General features: G+C 53.1%; 1 protein-coding gene across 1 annotated transcript in view; it reads left to right on the forward strand.

Moving 5' to 3' along the window:
* The first annotated feature begins 3,602 nt into the window (after positions 1-3,602).
* Positions 3,603-17,371, forward strand: part of LHFPL7 (LHFPL tetraspan subfamily member 7) — a 56,290-nt gene continuing 42,521 nt past the window's right edge. The window contains exons 1-2 of the mRNA XM_079325108.1: positions 3,603-4,008; positions 14,175-14,313. Of these exons, the coding sequence (XP_079181234.1) occupies positions 3,721-4,008; positions 14,175-14,313 (427 nt within the window). The 5' untranslated portion in view covers positions 3,603-3,720. The remainder of the gene's footprint in view (positions 4,009-14,174; positions 14,314-17,371) is intronic.

Here is a 17,371-nt window from a genome sequence, read left to right on the forward strand (position 1 = left end):
CGGGCGGGTGGCAGCGCCGGGAGAGCCGAGGCGCCCTGCTGGGAGACCTCAGGGGCGCGTCCCAAAATGGGGCCGCAGCAGAGGGACGGACAGACAGACACGGACACCGAGCCGGGCTGTGAGGGCTCTGCGGTGCCGGCTCCCCGCAGGGCCCTGTCTGTGCCTCCCAGCTCCTCCATTGCGCGGCTCCCCCGTGCCAGCACAGCCAGAAATCCCTGCTCGGGCCCTGGGCATCCATGGCCGATAAGTCAGTTCCGTCTGCGTCCCGAATGCTGCCGCAAAAATCCTCTGAATCATCCTCCCGAGGCAAACCTGCTCTCCCTTCACCTGCCAAGGGCGTTTGTCACCGTGACACCGATTCCCGAGATCTCTAAAAGCTTTTCCAGCACGGTGACGAATGCTGATTTGTGTGTGGGGAGCTGAGGCACAGACGCCGGTGCCACCCCCGTGTGTAACTGCTGTGCCCAAACCGTGCCATTAATAATCATTGCGGGAATTGTCTTTCATCCGAGCATTCCAAAGGTCTTTACAAACACTCCGTAATTAAGACTCATAAATTGTAAATAACATAAAAGGTACACGGGGATCTTCCAGGGATGGAGGCGTCTCCTGGGCGGGATGGTGCCGCTGATCAACACCCTCCAGCAACTGCATTTTCTCTTTTGATATTATTTTTGTTAACTGGTGCTCTTTGATACAGTTTTGTACACATGCCCAGAGGCTGGCTGGAGCATAATGAACTATTCTATATGGTTTCTGCATAATAAATGGAATTATTTAATTGGCACATAACCTCAGAGATTGCTAATAGACTAAAACATTCTGAAGATGAGCAAATTGGAAAGATTGGGATGACTCAGGGAACACTAAATTAAATTCTTCTGCCAAAAATTTTGCACCCAGTCCTCTCGGGTTTCAGGGTGTACGTGGGGGTTGAACAAGAATGCAATGATTTACATAAGAGTTTGATATTAATTACCTTCCTGGACTGAAATTTCCCCTCATTTTTGGGAATTCAGGAGGGCTGAAGTTCCAATCCAGAGTTGCTCATTCAGCCTTGGATCTGGATCTGAACTGGAAGTGTGAGTGACAGCAGGTGTTGGAGTCTTTAACACAACATGACAGTTTAATTATCTGAGCAATCAGTTAAATATGACCTCAGGACATGGGTTGGCCAAAGCCAGAGAAGCTGAGGGAACTCCTCCCTAAATGAAGATATTCAATTAATAAAAAATAAAGATGTCTCACTGCTTGAATTTTTTCCTCTCCACAACTTGAAAAATAACTAAACTTTAATATTTGAAAATATCTGGATGGAATGCTCTTGTTTGGACAGATATAATAAAGCAGAATTTTTTTGTTCCCTTTGATAATTAATCACAGGACACTGCTCTGCTCAGTTATAGCACAAAAGCACAAATTAAAGAATGTTAGAGGCCATTCCCATCTCTCCCATCCCTGGGACAGTCCATTTATTCCCATGATGTTGGGATTATCTCTCATATGTAGAATTCTCACTGCTTTGAGTATACAAATACCAAAAATTATATGAGTAAGAGATCGAGATCTTTCTGAGATCTTACTCTGGAATAAAGAATAATGTCCTAAACACATCAGGAGCCAAAGATGTCTTTGCACAGTGACTTCAGAGACTTTTTTTTTTTTTTGGGGCAAACAAAAGACTTTTTTTTTTTTTTTTTTTTTTTAATGGGAAAACAAGTGTCTGCATGCACACACAAAACTCCTGGCAAATTCGGCTGTGGCTGACCTCAGCCCATGAGCCCTCATGGGAACGGGAGGGTTGGTACCTGTGCTGAGCATTTCAAAGAAGGGAATTCTCCCACGTCCCAGCCTGGCAAAAATTATCTGTTTTTATTGAAACATTGCAATCCCTCCCTGTCTCCTTCCACTGAGCACATTCCCAGGGAGGGAGGTTTGTTCCTCCTGGGCACAAACAAGGGGTGAAGAGTCTCTGCCTGACTCAGAGGGTGAGTTAAAAGTCGAGGTTTGAAGTGTAAATTTGGAGTTAAATAAATAAATAATTTTTAAAAAAAGGTTCACTCCCAGCTGGAAGAGCTGTGTTGGTGACCTGTGCTGGACAGCAGAGCTCTGGGCAGCAGAACTGAGCAGGAGAAAGCAGAAAATCCCCCACTCCACGTCCTGAGCTTTTCCCAGCGCTGTCCCTGGCTGCTCCTGCGGGAGCGGAGCCTTTTCTGCAGGGCTTCGGAGCCACTCCGGAATGGTTCTGAATTAGTGGCAGCGAACGGGCTCGCTGGCAGCTCCACTCTGCCCGGATGGCATCGCCAGCGCCGTGCGGCACTCACCTCAGATGACCTTTCTTCAATCCACAGTGTTCTCCCCAATTTCTTGGCTATTCTACAGCGCCATAAATACTTGAAAAATAATAATCTAGTTCAACATCATCTGTTTCTTCGTTCTTACTTTTTTCCCCGCCTTTTGCTTTCCTAAATGCCTCAAGGAGTACAAGAAGCGACGCAGCACATGACAGCAATCGGGCGATTCTTCAAACCAGAGATATGGGGGAAAAACCACGGCTGGGTGTGATTTTGTCCCTTCAGAACTTTCCCGATGTCACAGGACGAGCAGCATCGGTGACATTTCTAAAAGCGGGACTCGGACACATCCGCACGAAGCCAAAAGGCTGCATCAGACAGGACGGAGGCGCGTAGCCGGGGGCTGCAGGAGCGGCTCATTTCCCATCGCTGCTCAGCACACCAGGAGAGGGTGCCAAGCCCTCGGCTTCTGCTGCCGGGATCCGCACGGGCTTCCCAGGACTGGAGCCCTCTCCGAGCGCTGCGCTTAAAACACCAACCAATGCACCCTGGATCTAAAGCAAAACCTTTTTTTTTTTTTTTTTTTTTTTTTTTTTTTTTTTTTTTTTTTTTGCAAAAGCTGCCCAAAGGTCTTTAACTGTTTCAGCGCTATCGGCAGTAAGTGCCTGAAACCCGCCTGAGGACATTAGCGCAGGATAAAGATAATTTTTGCTAGATTTAAAAAAGGATCTGATTCTTTATGCGGCTGATGGACAGTGGGACCGCTCGGGGGAAGAGCTGGGTACCTAGAGATGGAGAAAATCTGTAAAATCGGCGAGGCACAAACATAAGACTGCAGAGGCACCGCGAGGTTTAGCAGGAATAAAACCTGATCCATGAAGTTTTTAGAATGATTGTTATAAAAATCCATTTGCACTGGGAGGCGCAGCTTTTACACCTCAAGTAAGCGCAGACTCCCGGGCAGCCGCTCTGCCTGCAGCACCTTGGAGAAACCTGCGGGGTCAGAGAATAACCCTGCCCCAGTGCGAGACCTCCCGGCAGGCGGGTTTAAATCCCCCGCGCTGAGAATTCCCCGCACGCGAGTCCCCGTCCGGGAGCGCTGCGGGAGCGGAGCCGCAGCATCATCGGAGGGAGGGTTAAAAATACCGCCCGTAATTAATTAACCGCAGGGATAACCCGCCTGCCGCGGGCAGAGACGCGGCGTGAACCCCCCACATCCCGTGCGCGCAGGTGACCCCGCTGCTCCCGCCCCGGATCCCCCCGCCCGCCGCGGGTGTCGCAACCGCGCCCGTGCTCAGCCGCGCCCCGCGGGGGGGCGGCGCGGGGAGCGCGCAGGGAGCGCGCAGGGAAGGCGCAGGGAGCGCGCAGGGGCGCGGGCAGCGCTGCCGGCCCCGCGCCCGGCCCCGCCGGCCGCCCCGCGCCGCCGATGCTGTCGGTGCCGGTGCCGGTGGCGGGCGCGGGGGCGGCGCGGGGCGCGGGCTCCCTGCCCCGCCGGCGCACCATGTGCAGCGGTGTCGGCTGCTTCTGGGCGCTGCTCTCCGCCGGCCTCCTGGCCGCCTGCGCCGCCGCCTTCCTCTCGCCGGCCTGGCTGCTGCCGCCCGGCCGCGCCGCCGCCGGCTTCGGCTTGCTCTGGCGCTGCTCCGGGCCGCCCCGCGGCTGCCACGGCTCCGCCGGCCCCGGCGGCTTCGGAGACATCCCCTCCGGTTCGTGGCAGGTGAGCGCCTCCCCGCCGCGGCACCCCCGGGCTGCCGGGTATCCCCTGTCAGCTCCCCGACATCCCGCCTGCCCTTCCCTGGACTCCCCGGCATCTCCCGTCACCTCCCCGACATCACCCGTGTCTGCCTCTGGCTCTCCGGCATCCCTCATCACCTCCCCGGCATCCTCCCCCCGCCTGCTTTGGGCTCCCCGGCATCCCCATCATTCGTCCTGCATCCCCTCCTTGCCTGCTTTGGGCTTCCCGGAGTCAGCCCATCACCTCCTGGCTTCCCCCCAGACCTGCTCCAGTATCTCTCTGTCCCTCTCGCGACCCTAAGGTCCTCCTGTCATCACCCCAGCGTTCCTTGTCCTGTCTTCTAGACCTGCTCTAGCATCCTTATCCTGCCCAGAGTATCCCCTTGCTGCCCTCGAGCATCCTCTGCATCTCCCCGTGCTCTCTCCAGCATCCCTTTCATCCTCTGCATCCCACCCGTCCTGTCTCTGAGCATCTCCTCAGCACCCCTTGGGTATCTCGCGGTCCCCGTGGAGTCACATCCCTCTTTGGGATGCTTGGGTGTTCTCGGGGTGCTGCACGGAGCCCCCGTGCCAGTGTGGTCAGTGCAGCCCCGGCAATGGCCCCGGCAGTGCCGCGGGGCTGACCCGGCCACGCTGCCCTGCCGGGACCCCAAACCTCCTCGCCCTGCGGGGTGTGCGGGAGGGCTCAGGGGGCAGCTGGGGAGGTTTCTGTGCTGAGCATCACTCGGGTGAGTTTGATCCGCAGGAGGGAGCAGGGAGGTGGCTGAAGCTGCTGCTCCTGGGACACGTGGATCCAGAAACCGAGCTTGGATGTGGGGGACGGTGGCTGTCCCCCTGTCCGGCCACCCGGGGTGATGCCCTTGCCAGGTTTTGGGAAGGAAGGAGGCCCAGACCTCCCGGCTCGCCCCATGGGCCCGGGGTTGCCGTGGTGTCCCGGGGTGACAAAGAGCCCCCCGTCACACTGGGTGTGTGTAGGGACCGCACAAAGCCCGGCCCCGCCATCCCGCTCGCCCCTGCCCTTTCTCCCTCCTCTCCCTTCGTTCTCAGCTTCTTACCCCGAGGCTGTGAGTGTGAAATCCCTGTCTCTGCTCGGAACACACGAGCTTGGACTCGCTCCAGGTCACAGAGCGGCAGGATCCCCACACCAGGATCCCCGCAGGTCGTGGCTGTGCCGGGCACAAAGGGTGTCAGCAGCCGGATTTCTCAGCCTGCCATGGAGCTGCGCTGTTATCTCTCCCAGGACACCGGCTCTGCGTGTGATTGCTTAAATCCCATCACGGTCCTTAAAATTGGCATTAGAGACAAATATTGTGAATTGCAAAGAAAAGAACCAGCTGTATAAACTCCTTCCTATTTATATAAAAAGGTGCAAAAATGCTCTTGTTTCCATGGGCTGGCCTTTGTTCAGATGTTTTTGCAAATGTGATGCAGATAAACACTTCCAAGTAATAACAAACTTTAAAGATAAGAGCGAAGCTCAGCAGTGACTCATTTGAACAAGCTTCAGCCTCTGAAAACACTGAGATCCAGAATATAATGTAGCACAAAGTCTCTGAGTTCCAGAGCTTGGGCAGAGGAAGAGATGAGGGGAGCAGCACTGAGTTCGCAGGGCATTTTGGCGACATGTCCGTATCACCTTTATTAATAACACCCGAATAATTAACGATCAACAACCAGCGCAGACTTTCAGAGGGGAGTGCTCCCTTACCGGCTTTCTGCCACGATGAGGGGAAGAATACCTGTTGTGATGGTTATTTGATGGGCTGGAATATAATAAAATATATCCTGACAGCTTTGCTGAGGCAGGCGACAGCTTTGGCTTTCTTGCATGAGCAGCCTCGGAGCCCGCACGCCTCGGTGCTCAGCACGGGGGGAGCCGAGTGCTGGGAACTCTGTCCACGACTTCAAGCAGGAGATTTCTCTCCGTTTTGGAGAGATGGGGAAATCGTGGCTCTTTTTTTCTCTGCTTTCAGAGCCGTGACATTCATTTCCAATCTTTCCGGCTATCTGATGGGCAGCTCTCTCTAAAAATGAAAGCCGAACGTGGACAGGAATCTGGGAGCTCCTGAAAAGAGCCTGCAGCGTTTGCTGAAGTGGAGTTTGCTGGCAGGAGGGTGGGAGCTGGGGCTGCCGGGGGCAAAGGGACATAAAGCTGATGTGGGGCTCAGAAGCGTTTCTAGAGTGGAGCTGGTGGCACACCTGGGGATGCTGAGCACACCTGGGGATGCTGAGCACATCTGGGGATGCTGAGCACACCTGGGAGGATGCTGAGCACATCTGGGGATGCTGAGCACACCTGGGGATGCTGAGCACATCTGGGGATGCTGAGCACACCTGGGAGGATGCTGAGCACACCTGGGAGGATGCTGAGCACATCTGGGGATGCTGAGCACACCTGGGAGGATGCTGAGCACATCTGGAGATGCTGAGCACATCTGGGGATGCTGAACACATTTGGGGAAGATGCTGAGCACACCTGGGAGGCTGCTGAGCACAACTGGGGATGCTGAGCACATCTGGGGATGCTGAGCACATCTGGAGATGCTGAGCACACCTGGGAGGATGCTGAGCACACCTGGGAGGATGCTGAGCACATCTGGGGATGCTGAGCACACCTGGGAGGATGCTGAGCACATCTGGGGATGCTGAGCACATTTGGGGAAGATGCTGAGCACACCTGGGAGGCTGCTGAGCACAACTGGGGATGCTGAGCACATCTGGGGATGCTGAGCACATCTGGAGATGCTGAGCACACCTGGGAGGATGCTGAGCACACCTGGGAGGATGCCCACCCTCAGCCGGGATGTCCATCCCCGGGGATCATTGTTCTTTCGTGCAGGCTCGCTGCTGTTCCAGTGTTTCCCTGCTCCAATGTGCCGATTTGTGGAAGGGGTGGGGGAACGTTCAGTCCTGCAAATGATCGTTAATGCCAGTTGTGTGTGCACTTGGGGGATTATGTTAATCATGCTACAAATGATGCTTTGAATCATGTCTGGAGGTTAATTAACATGCCTTTCTTCTCTTAAGAGGGCCTTCATGTCTGCTTAGAGTTGCTGGCTTATTTCTGCTTCCTTTCATAATTACTTTGCAGCTCTCTAATATCATGGGTACCTTTAATTTAACCCTGTCGGTGCTGCTGGGGCTTTGCACTGAGCTCAGCACCACGGTGGTTATTTGATGAGGTGGATTATAATAAAATATCCCTGATGGCTGCAGATGTTGTGGACAGGCTGAGACCTTGCAGGAGCTGATGGAAACTGGAGAGATTTGGCTGGAGCCAGAGAGGAGAAGGGATGGTGATGGGGATATTGCCCAGCCAATTTGTGAGTGAGGCTCTCAGGATCTGTTGTGGGATGACTCGGAGCTGTGAGGGCTGCAGAGGAATTTCCCAAGGTGTGCAGGTATCCTGGGGAGAGGGGACTGCTTTTGGCAGCCAAATGGAAAAAACAGGTGAACTTTTGAGTTCTGAGTGGTTTCATTGCATCTTACAACTTTTCTTTTTCCTGGTGCCAGATCACTGTGTACGTGCAAACTAGTGCTTCATCCTCAGCTAATTTATTTTCTCTTTCAGTGGGAGCATTTGGCTCATGGGTTCCTGTCTCAGTGCTGCACTTCAGAAGCTACTGCTGCCACATTTCAAATTTCTATTTTTATTTTTCCAGATAGTCTCCAATTATTTTCAGGCTTTGCCAAGCATGTAATCTAAAATAACAAAGAAGCTGATCAGCCCATGATATTCAGGTTAAAGCCTATGGAGCCAGTGATGCCATGCTAGAGCAGAACCCAAAATAACCTGCTCAAAACAGGGGGGAGGCTTTGGCCAACCCCAGCAGTGCCTTGAGTGGGTCTTTCCTGGATTTTAAAGCAGGACTTGAAAAGATTCAGCAAAGCTTAGTGGAAATGTACAATAAACCTGCCTACCCTTCTATTAAATCTCCATTGCTGGTTTCTCATTGCATCAGTCCAGCCCTGGCTCCCTGAGGTCATCTGGGGTTTGCCCATTGGGGCAGAGCAGTTACACAGCAGTCTCCATGCCTGTGAAAAAGCACATGGGGTACTCATGGAGATGGGAAGAAATCTGTCACTCTGTGGAGAATCTGTCACTCCTCTTCTAGCAGAGGCTCTGGAATTAGGCAGAGATGCAGTGTGGCCCGGGCAGGGACTCGTGGGTGTGCTGGCTCTCAGGCAGAGAGTCTGCTCTGCCTCCAGAATCGTGTATCAGGCCAGCACATTAACTTGGGATTATCAGGAAATCAACTTTTAGCTCCTCATCCTAAGAACTTCCCAAGAGACCAGACTCTGTCTGCCAGTCCGTTTGATTTTTAATTGCACTTACACAACCTTGGCGAGAGTTGTAAGCTCTGAGTGTAAGGAATTCTTGACATCACCACCTTGGTGCACATTACCCCAGAGCAGACTTTATCTGCTTTCATCAGCCACCCAGAGTTTTCTGACCTACATTTACAGCTGAAAATACCTGGTGTTGGGGAAACCTGTAATTACTGGGCTGTGGCCCCACATTTCAGTGCCCAAGTCACAAAGCCCCACCGGGACCCACTGACCTGCTCTCAGCTAAGCTGGGCTGAAAGGGGTGCTGAGACAGGACCGGCTCAAGGCTGGGCTGTGGGAGGTCAAGTTGACTGAAAATGCAGCCAGGCTGCTCCCAGGATTAGTTCGCTGCTCTCAGAGGGTCAGGGGAGCTGCTTTGCTTGAACAAAGGCGGTGTCAGCGCCGGGCGCGGGCAGGGCTCAGCCGAGCGATGCTCAGTCGGGTCACAGAGGGTCACCGTCCCACGTTTGTCCAAGAGCAAATCCCGATCCCTGCTCCTCGGGAAGAGCATCCTCAGGGCACATGGGAGGTTCTGGGGTGAGCGCTGCCTTTCCCCTTCGCAGGGCCCAGGGCAGAGCGCGGCACGGGCTGGCAGGGACATTCTGACAGCGGGACATCCCTCCATCCCCCCGAGGCTGCAATTCCCCCTCTGCCCGGGCTCCTCCTCCGGCTCTGTGAGGAAAAGCCAGATGGGCGAGTGTGGGACCCGCGGGCATTCCCTGGGCACGGCCATGAGCCCGGCCCGGCTGCCAGCGCCAGGAAAGGGCTCATCCCGGGCAGGATAATGACAGAGCGAGGGAAGAAGGGCTGATCGGGTACCCAGCACAGCGCACTGCTTGCTGCCTAATTAAAATTTCATTAAGTTGGTTCGAATCCCTTGATGGAGGTCACAGGCGCACCATTGATGTGCTAATGTCTTACTTTCCCCCTTTTTTCTGTCTTTCACCACTATCCATCATCCTCTTAGATAAAGCAGTGCCATTAGGAACTGCTTTCCAGCATCCCCAGATGCAATGGCACCGAAAGAGAGACAGCCATAATTCATCAGACATATTATCTGTCCGTTATTTTCTCTCTAATTAAAAAAATGCCTTCCTCCCCCCACTTGAATCAGTTTGGGCATTAACCCCTCTGGTATTGAATATGCTGGTGAGCTGGGAATTGGAAAAGTTGCCTGCAAGGCCAGGACTGGCTGAGCTTTGTTTTAGTGGAGGTGCTGCTGAATTTTGTGCAAAATCACCTAAATCTGGGCTGGGGAGAGATACTCCGTGTACATTTTGTGGTGTGGGCAGATCCCCATCCACCAAATCCTGCATTTGAAGGGAAAGAAATGAAGGCTGGAGCCTCTTCTGCATCCCTGTGGCTCTGCTCAAACCAGAGGATGGGGACAACAGGCACCTCCCTGAGCTCTGCCTGCTTTGGGTGACAGCGGCACTCGGGTGGCATTTGCTGGGAGCAGGATGCGGAGGGAACATGGAAGGGCAGGAAATGTCTCAGATGGCGCCCAAGGAAGGGAACTGCCGGCGAGGAGAAGCCGAGGATGAGTGGGATCCTCCTCCTGGCCGCCGCTTTAATGCCGCCCAGATGGCGAATGTTTGTTTCTGTGCCTGGTGTGGGGGAAATACGAAGGAGCTGCGAGGCTCCATCCGCCCACCCCGCACTCGGCGCCTCCCAGGTGGAGATTCCCGGCGTTTGGGACATCCCCGGCGCCGGGGCCCGAGGAGAAGGAGGAGAAGGTTCCTGCCAACCCTCCTGCACATCCCAAAGCTCAGCTCCCACCCAGCACCCATCTGCTTTTTTAACAGCGTGAAAATCTCCGTGACCATTTGGTTGCTACATTGCTCAGTTTAACCCCAAAAACATCTTCCCATGCGGGATGTTTGATCACACAGAGCTCTGATAGGGAAGAGTTGCATTTAAAAATGGAAATGGTTGGATTAATTTTGCCACTTTTTCTCTTACAGTTGACTTTACAGTTTTTGTCCAGATCATTTGGGGTTTCTCAGATATTTTCTCTCAACAAATACCCCCCAAAACCCAGACACACTGCAAACTTCACTTTCTTTTTCTCTCTGAGCCTGGGCTTTATTTCCCAGTTATTTAGGGCATTTATTTTCTGTCCCCATTTCCAAAGATGCTGAAGCATCTGAGCAGGGCTGGAACATCCCAGCAGTCTGTAACCTTGCCCTCTGCTGCTCTGGGTACCACAGGCCCCATCCAGGATGGTTGTGCCAATTAATAAATTGCATTAATAAACTAATGTGCATCATGACCCAGTTCACAGTGATGGCAGGAGCTTTGCCATGTTGGCTTATCTCTGCTGAAACAAGCACCAGATACTGTTTCTCATCACTAGAAACTGGACTGGAGAGTTTATTTTCCCTCCCTCTTTCCTGCTTTAATGCTGGCTTTCAAAGATGAGTTTAAAAAGTTTTCATTAGGGATATTAAAGAATTCTTCCCAGGGCGGCCATTATGTGACATTTTAATTTGGATTTTTCTGGTGAATGAAACAACATCTTCAGCAGATTTATTGCTAAGTGAAAGGCCCAGCCATGGCATGTGTCAGACCTGTAAAACACTAAAATAACGGGCAGGGGATTGTTGTTAATCAGAATTTATTAGGCTACATAAAGGGATATTTACAGCCCCACCAGGGGACGATTAATTTGTTTGGGGATAAACAATTAATCTCCCTGGGAGTGGGAGCAGAAAATCTGACATGGTTTGATGTCTTTTCCCAGCATGTCAGGGGCAGGATTGCTCCCAGCCTCCCTGGGGCATATCCCTGGCACTGCCAGGGGTCAGCAGTGCCCAGGCTGGGCTGGGTTCGCATTGGGAGCTGGGCTCTGCACTGGGATAAAGGGTTTTTTTCCTGCCTTGCCTGAGCTGGGCTCTCACAGGCAGCCTCTTCCATCCCTGTTATTCCTCCCCACCCTGTCTATTTTTGGGTTTCAGCCTTTGCATCTGTTTCCTGCATCCTCTCCTTTCTGCTCAAGATGCAACAGGCACGAACAGGGAGGAGAGAGGGAGGTACTGCACAGTGGGAAGAAAAAATTTCAGCTGCTATTCTTTAGTACCTTTGCTCCATGGACTTCTTCAAACTTAAGCCTTTTTATTTCTCTTTGGAATCAGCTTTTTAATCTTTGCAGGAGTAACTCCAGTACAGGGCAGGAGCACTTGGGATAATTCCCAGCTGAGGCCCTGGAAAGTTTATGACAAAAGCAAAATTTTTGGTTTCCAAGAGCACATGCAGTGTTTTGGCAGGTAATGTCAGCACACACCCAGCAGAATGTGGGAGCCAGGCAGAGAGCAGTGGTGTGTCCTTTGCTGCTGTCACCTATTTTTGGGGCAGCTGTGCCCCTGTCACCCTTTCTGTCCCCAAAAGCTACCTGGCAGCTGTTCAGTGGCTCAGCAATCCTGGTTCACATGGCAGAACTCAAACCTCACCATTTACCTTCACCTATTGCCCACAGGAATTTTCTCACATTTGTTCCCTTCCCCAAGGCCTGGCTGGATTTGGTGGGGTTTTGGCTACCCCATGCACATCAGGATGCTGCCAGCCCTGAGACCCCTCAGTCTTGTTGCCAAACCCTGATGGCAGCTCCCAAACCAGAACAGTTTTTCTGCCAGTTTAACACTCACCTGCACCCATCCTGTTTGTGCCTTTTTCCTGTCACTTTGTCCTGAAAAAGACCTTCACACTTCTCCATAGGGATTAACACTCTGAACAGCTCATCAGTTGTTTCCAGCAGGAACTGCAAGTTTTTAGGGGATTTGAGCTACCACAATTAAGGAGAACCAAGATCATTAAAAATAATATGCTTCACACAAGAGAGGAACCAGCCTGCTTCACAAGACCCCTTTCTGCTGAAAAATTCATTGCTCTAAATAATTAATGGTCCTTGCAAAGGAGGATGGTTTTGCTGGGTAGAAGGTGAAATGCAGACGCCAGGCAGAATAATCCTTTTTTTTTGTTCTGAATCCAGATTTCCTGGCCATGCTGCTGCCCTGGGAGCAGGGCTGTGGCTGCTTTCCCCATGGGACCCCAGGCTGGGAGAGTGTCTGTGCAATCCACCCTTCCCATCCCATCCCATCCCATCCCATCCCATCCCATCCCATCCCATCCCATCCCATCCCATCCCATCCCATCCCATCCCATCCCATCCCATCCCATCCCATCCCATCCCATCCCATCCCATCCCATCCCAAACCCCATGGGTCCCTCCTGGTGTAGGGACAGGGCAGGGGTCCCTGCTGGGGGAGTCCCTTGTATTTTAAGCCCTGAAGCTGCACTTGTCTGTTTGGGTCCCAGTGCCTTGGAAGGCTCTGGAGAGGAGCAGATATCCCAGCTGCAGCAGCCTCTCCATTTCTCTGGGTTGCTGTTTGCACTGCTGCTCCTTTTGCATTGCATGTCAGGAATTCATTTATTGCTGGGACAGCATTTGCATTGCTCAATGCATAAACAGGATATAAATAAGATGCTGATTTCCAATCACACAGCCCCAGGAGAAGCACTCACACCAGGGTGTCAGATGGTGCCCACGCTGCCCTGGTGCCCCCTCCAGCACCAGTGTGTCCTTTCTTGGAGCAGTGGCAGCTGCTGGGCAGTGGCTGTGTCACCCAGCTGTCACCAGCCAGTCCAGCAGTCAGTAACAGAGGTGGATGTAGTGCAGTGCCAGACCTGTGGCACAGCACCACTAATGGGAAGGGGTTTTGAGCTGTTTGGACTCCCCATTGGCATCACAGGATAAATCCAATTCTTCTTCCCCTGCTCAGCCTGCCTGTGGCTCCCGCAGAATAATTTACATGTAGCAGATTATTTGTAACCTCTTTGGGGAGGGGAGGTAAATGGAAACCTGTGTTGGGGGTTGTTTCTGTAATAACCACGGCTGCCCAAAAGCTCAGATGGGGGTGGGAAATAAAAAAGGAAAACTGTGCATTGCTAACCAGAATGCCTCACCAGGACAAGAGGGCTGGACAAGGGTGGCAGTGGGACCTGACCTCCTCCTGCACAGGTTATAACAGCGGGGTTCTTCAGGAGGATGGGAGTGAGAGCTGCCTGGGGGCTGTGCTGCTGGGGGGGCTGAGGCGGGTGTGACTGCAGGGTGACTCACCAGAGTTCCAGCGCTCCCTGGAATTTGCTGGGAAGTGACACGAGTTGATTTGGCTGCCGCAGTGCTGGGACTGGGGTGTCCTCACGCTGTTTGAGCGCTGTCAAGAGCTGGGTGCTGCAGGAAGGTCCCCTGGCTGCCCCCGGCCATGCTGTGCCCCTGGCTGGGCTGGCACGGGTGTCAGTGCCATCCCACGGGCAGAAGCGGTCACCTGCACTGGGGACAGAAACAGAGACAGCAACAGTGCCGTGCCTGAACGCCTGTACCCAAGGGCGAGCTGCTTTGCCATGAATTCGCGCTTTTCCCAGTTTTTCAGGCTGCTGGGGTGGGAGCAGCTGCCGTGCCAGCAGAGCTGGCAGTGGCATCCCCAGAACACTGCTCGCTGCTGAGGCAGGGGCTGCCGTGAGATCCATCTCAGCGCCCAGCAGAGGCACTGACACACCACAGACATCTCCTGGCACTTGTGCCAGCACGTGGCTCTTCATGCATGTCATGCACTTGCAATTGTCGCTGCAGCCCCAGGGCCAGTGACCCCTGCGAGCAGCGGATGGCTGAGCCTGGGGCTCAACCCTTAACCGTGAATTGAAGCAACAAAAGGTGGAAGGGAAAAGGTGGGAGAAGCCGCCCGTGCCAGGGCTCCACTCCCACTGCCCGAGGGGGGTTTCTGGGGTGTGGCGGTGACACTGACAGCCCCCGTGTCCTTTCAGACGAGCGCCGTGCTGTGTGCGGGCGGCTGTGCCCTGCTGGCCCTCAGCTCCCTGCTGGCCATCGTGGCTGTGCTGCTGCCCGGCGGAGCCTGCGAGCGCCGACTCTGCACCCTGGCTGGCTACATGCAGACAGCAGCAGGCAAGTGACGGGGCTCTGCTCTTGGGGTGCAAAATGGGCTCTCCTTTGGTGGCAATCTCCTCAGCAGCATGAGGAGCTTGCAAACCTTAACCGAGGGTGGGAGAAAAGCAAGTGGTCCTTCAGTTCAGAGATTGCCTCCTGCATTCATCATAAAAGCTATTGAACATCACCTCCAACCAGATTCACACGTGCCACTCACTGTCCCCAGCTCAGGAGGTTGTGCAGGACAGGGGGCTGTGGCTTTCTGCTGGCAGGGTGCTGCTGCTCGTCCTGGGGTCCAGTAGATGCTCCCTGTGAAGTGTCCAGTTCCATGTTGCTGGTTAAGTCCCTGGAGGGATTTCCCTCTCTGAGCTTTATGCCTGGGGCAGGAGGGTGCCCAGCCTGTCCTGTATTTGCCCCAGACATCCCTTGTCATGCTGCATCCATTTAAAATTCCTTTGCAATTGCCTGTGCTTCTGCCTAGGGGAGTGCAGAGGGAGAGGGCAGGAGGCTGGGGAGGAACTCACCCCACTGGAGATTTGTCACCCCTGCAGGGAGCCATGTCCCTGAGTGCTGGACCAAACCTCCCCACCTGGACACGAGCCAGGACAGGAGATTAATGCCTGTTCATGTCTGTGCCCCAGAATAAACTCCTTTCCTTGGAGAAATTCTCAGGGCCAGCCAGGCTTTGTTCTCTGCCTGAAGCATTCAAGCTGCTTTGGGGGGAAATCCTGTTACATGCTCTCCTCTCCAGGGCTCATCCCGTGGGATCCCACTTGGGACAGATGGAGAAGGACAGATTTAGCCACGGCTGCTCTAGCTCAGCCAGGCTGTGGCTCCAGCTGCTGGTGTCTGTCCCTTTCCCCAGCTTGGAGATTCCCATCTCTGCTGGCTGGTGGCCAGTGGGTCCCTGGGTGTGGGACAGAGGCTGGGGGAGCCCCATGGCAGCAGCTCTCAGCTCCAGGGAGGTGACTCGGGGTGGTGATCTCCCCTGCAGGGGATAATTGGGCTAGAAAAGGGTAACCCCACATTACCCTGGCCTGGGGGTGGCACATCCCTGTGTCTGGAGCAGATACAAAGCAAAGGATTAGGAGGAGTCCCTGGAAAGGAAACTGGCTGTGGCAGATAAATACAAATGAGGTGCTGGGAGGGGTTCTGGTAATATTGAACAGGCTGTAAATAAACTGTAGGCTCTAAGCGTTATTGACAAATGAAAATTTACTGGGGACGTTTGAGCAAGCTAATGGGCTGCTTTAAACCCTGGCATTGCCTGCTAAGCATTTTGTCTTGTGCTTTTTAATTTTGTGCACTGTGGATTAATTCCCATTCAGAGCCAGGCAGCCCTGAGTCAACAGAATTAAATGGTTTAATGTATTTGGATTCAGAAATGCTGCCCCTCCATAATTTCTCTCCTTGTTCCCCCCTCCCTCCCTAGGAAGAAGCTTTTCAATAGAAATCAGCTGCAGCGAGGTGACAGGGAGAGAAACTCCTCCCCAAAAATCACATTCTCTCAGAGAAAACCAGGGATTTTAGGATAGATGAAGTTATATGGGAGGGAAGGAAAGCCCAGGGGGTTTGGTAGAGTAGCTTTGTGATGGGGGTGGGGAGCAGCCCTGCCAGAGGGATCCCTTGAGATGCTGGCAGAGCAGTGGGATTTTGTTTCTCCCAAATCCCAGGTTTCCAGGTCCCACAGTCACCTTTCCTCTGTCTGACCAGCCATTTTCCCACTGAAATCCAAATTTGGCTCTCATTTCCTATAGCCAAGTGGAGATATTCTTTTAGAGCACCAAAGGTATGAGTAAATAAATTGAATTCTATAAAACAGTGAATCAGGAATCCAATGTCCTAATAAAGAGCCGGGTGCATTCAGCCAGGAGCAGGAAACATGCCAGGAAGGGCAGGAACAGAGGCACCAGCAGAGCCAGAATCAGCTCCCACAGGCTCTGCACTGCCTCAGGAAGATGCCCTGAGCTGCACTCACATAAATCCAGGTGCAGAGGCCATGGATTGATCCCTGAACCAAACAGGAACCATTCCTGAGAGCAGCCAGGCTCAAGCTCAGCTTTAACACTTTCCTGCTGTATGTTTGGAGATCCAGGTTGGGCCTCTTGCAGCCCCAGAAGGGAGGAAGATCCTCATGCAGACAGAGCAGAGCACTAATTGGAGATGCAGACAGGCCATCAGGGTTCAGAGCTGGGCTAATTGCCACCACACTTTGAAAACATGAATCCTGATGCCTGGCATCCACTCCTTAGAAGAAAACAAACCAACAAACCCACACAAATAACAAGGAAGATCCCTAATGAAAGAGTTAATAAGCAACAGGGAGAGGTGGAAGGATAAAGAAACATTTGCTCAGCTCTCACACCCTACAATGTCAAAGCTGCCCCTGAGAGATTAGAGATGGGGCTCACTCCCTGTTCATGGTGTCAGCTCACTAAAATAAAATTTCTGGGGGATCCTTCCTCCCAAACCTGCATGGCAGCACCCCCAAAGAGGCTGAGATAGCCAAGCTGGCCCTTTTATGTGGGAGGTGCCCCATCCTCAGCTGTAATTCATTGCTGTTGCTGGAGAGGAGTCCCGGGGCTGACCCCAGGGACAGGGAGGGCAAATGGGGGCACAGCTGAAATCCTGCCAGTTGTCCTTTAGCAAAAGCCTCTTTGCTGGGGTTTTAAAAACAGGAGTTAATTCCAGGAAGAAATGTCTGCTGCTGCATGGGGCTGAAAGGGAGGGACAGGGAATGTTCTCCAGGGCTGATTGTGCATGTTTTGTTTTCACCCCACACTGCTCTCTGTCCAATTCTACCCCCATCAACTCACTGCTCAAGACAACCCAGTGCTGAGGGTAAATGATCCTGACCTGCCTGTGCCTTTCTAAGGTTTTTTTGGTTTCAAAGAGCAATTTCCCAGCATCACCACGACAGAATCAGAACAGTCACAAGACTCCAGCAAGACAGGCAGAAATCCCCAGTTATGCAATTCCCTCATTTAGCCACACTATAATCCCAGGTTTCATGGTAGTCTCAAGAGCTTCTTCCTGGAAAATTTGATTGCAATCTGCAGCCAAGATCCCTCTTACT

The sequence above is a fragment of the Erithacus rubecula genome, assembly GCF_903797595.1.
Source record: "Erithacus rubecula genome assembly, chromosome: 22".
NCBI classification, from domain to species: Eukaryota; Metazoa; Chordata; class Aves; order Passeriformes; family Muscicapidae; genus Erithacus; species Erithacus rubecula.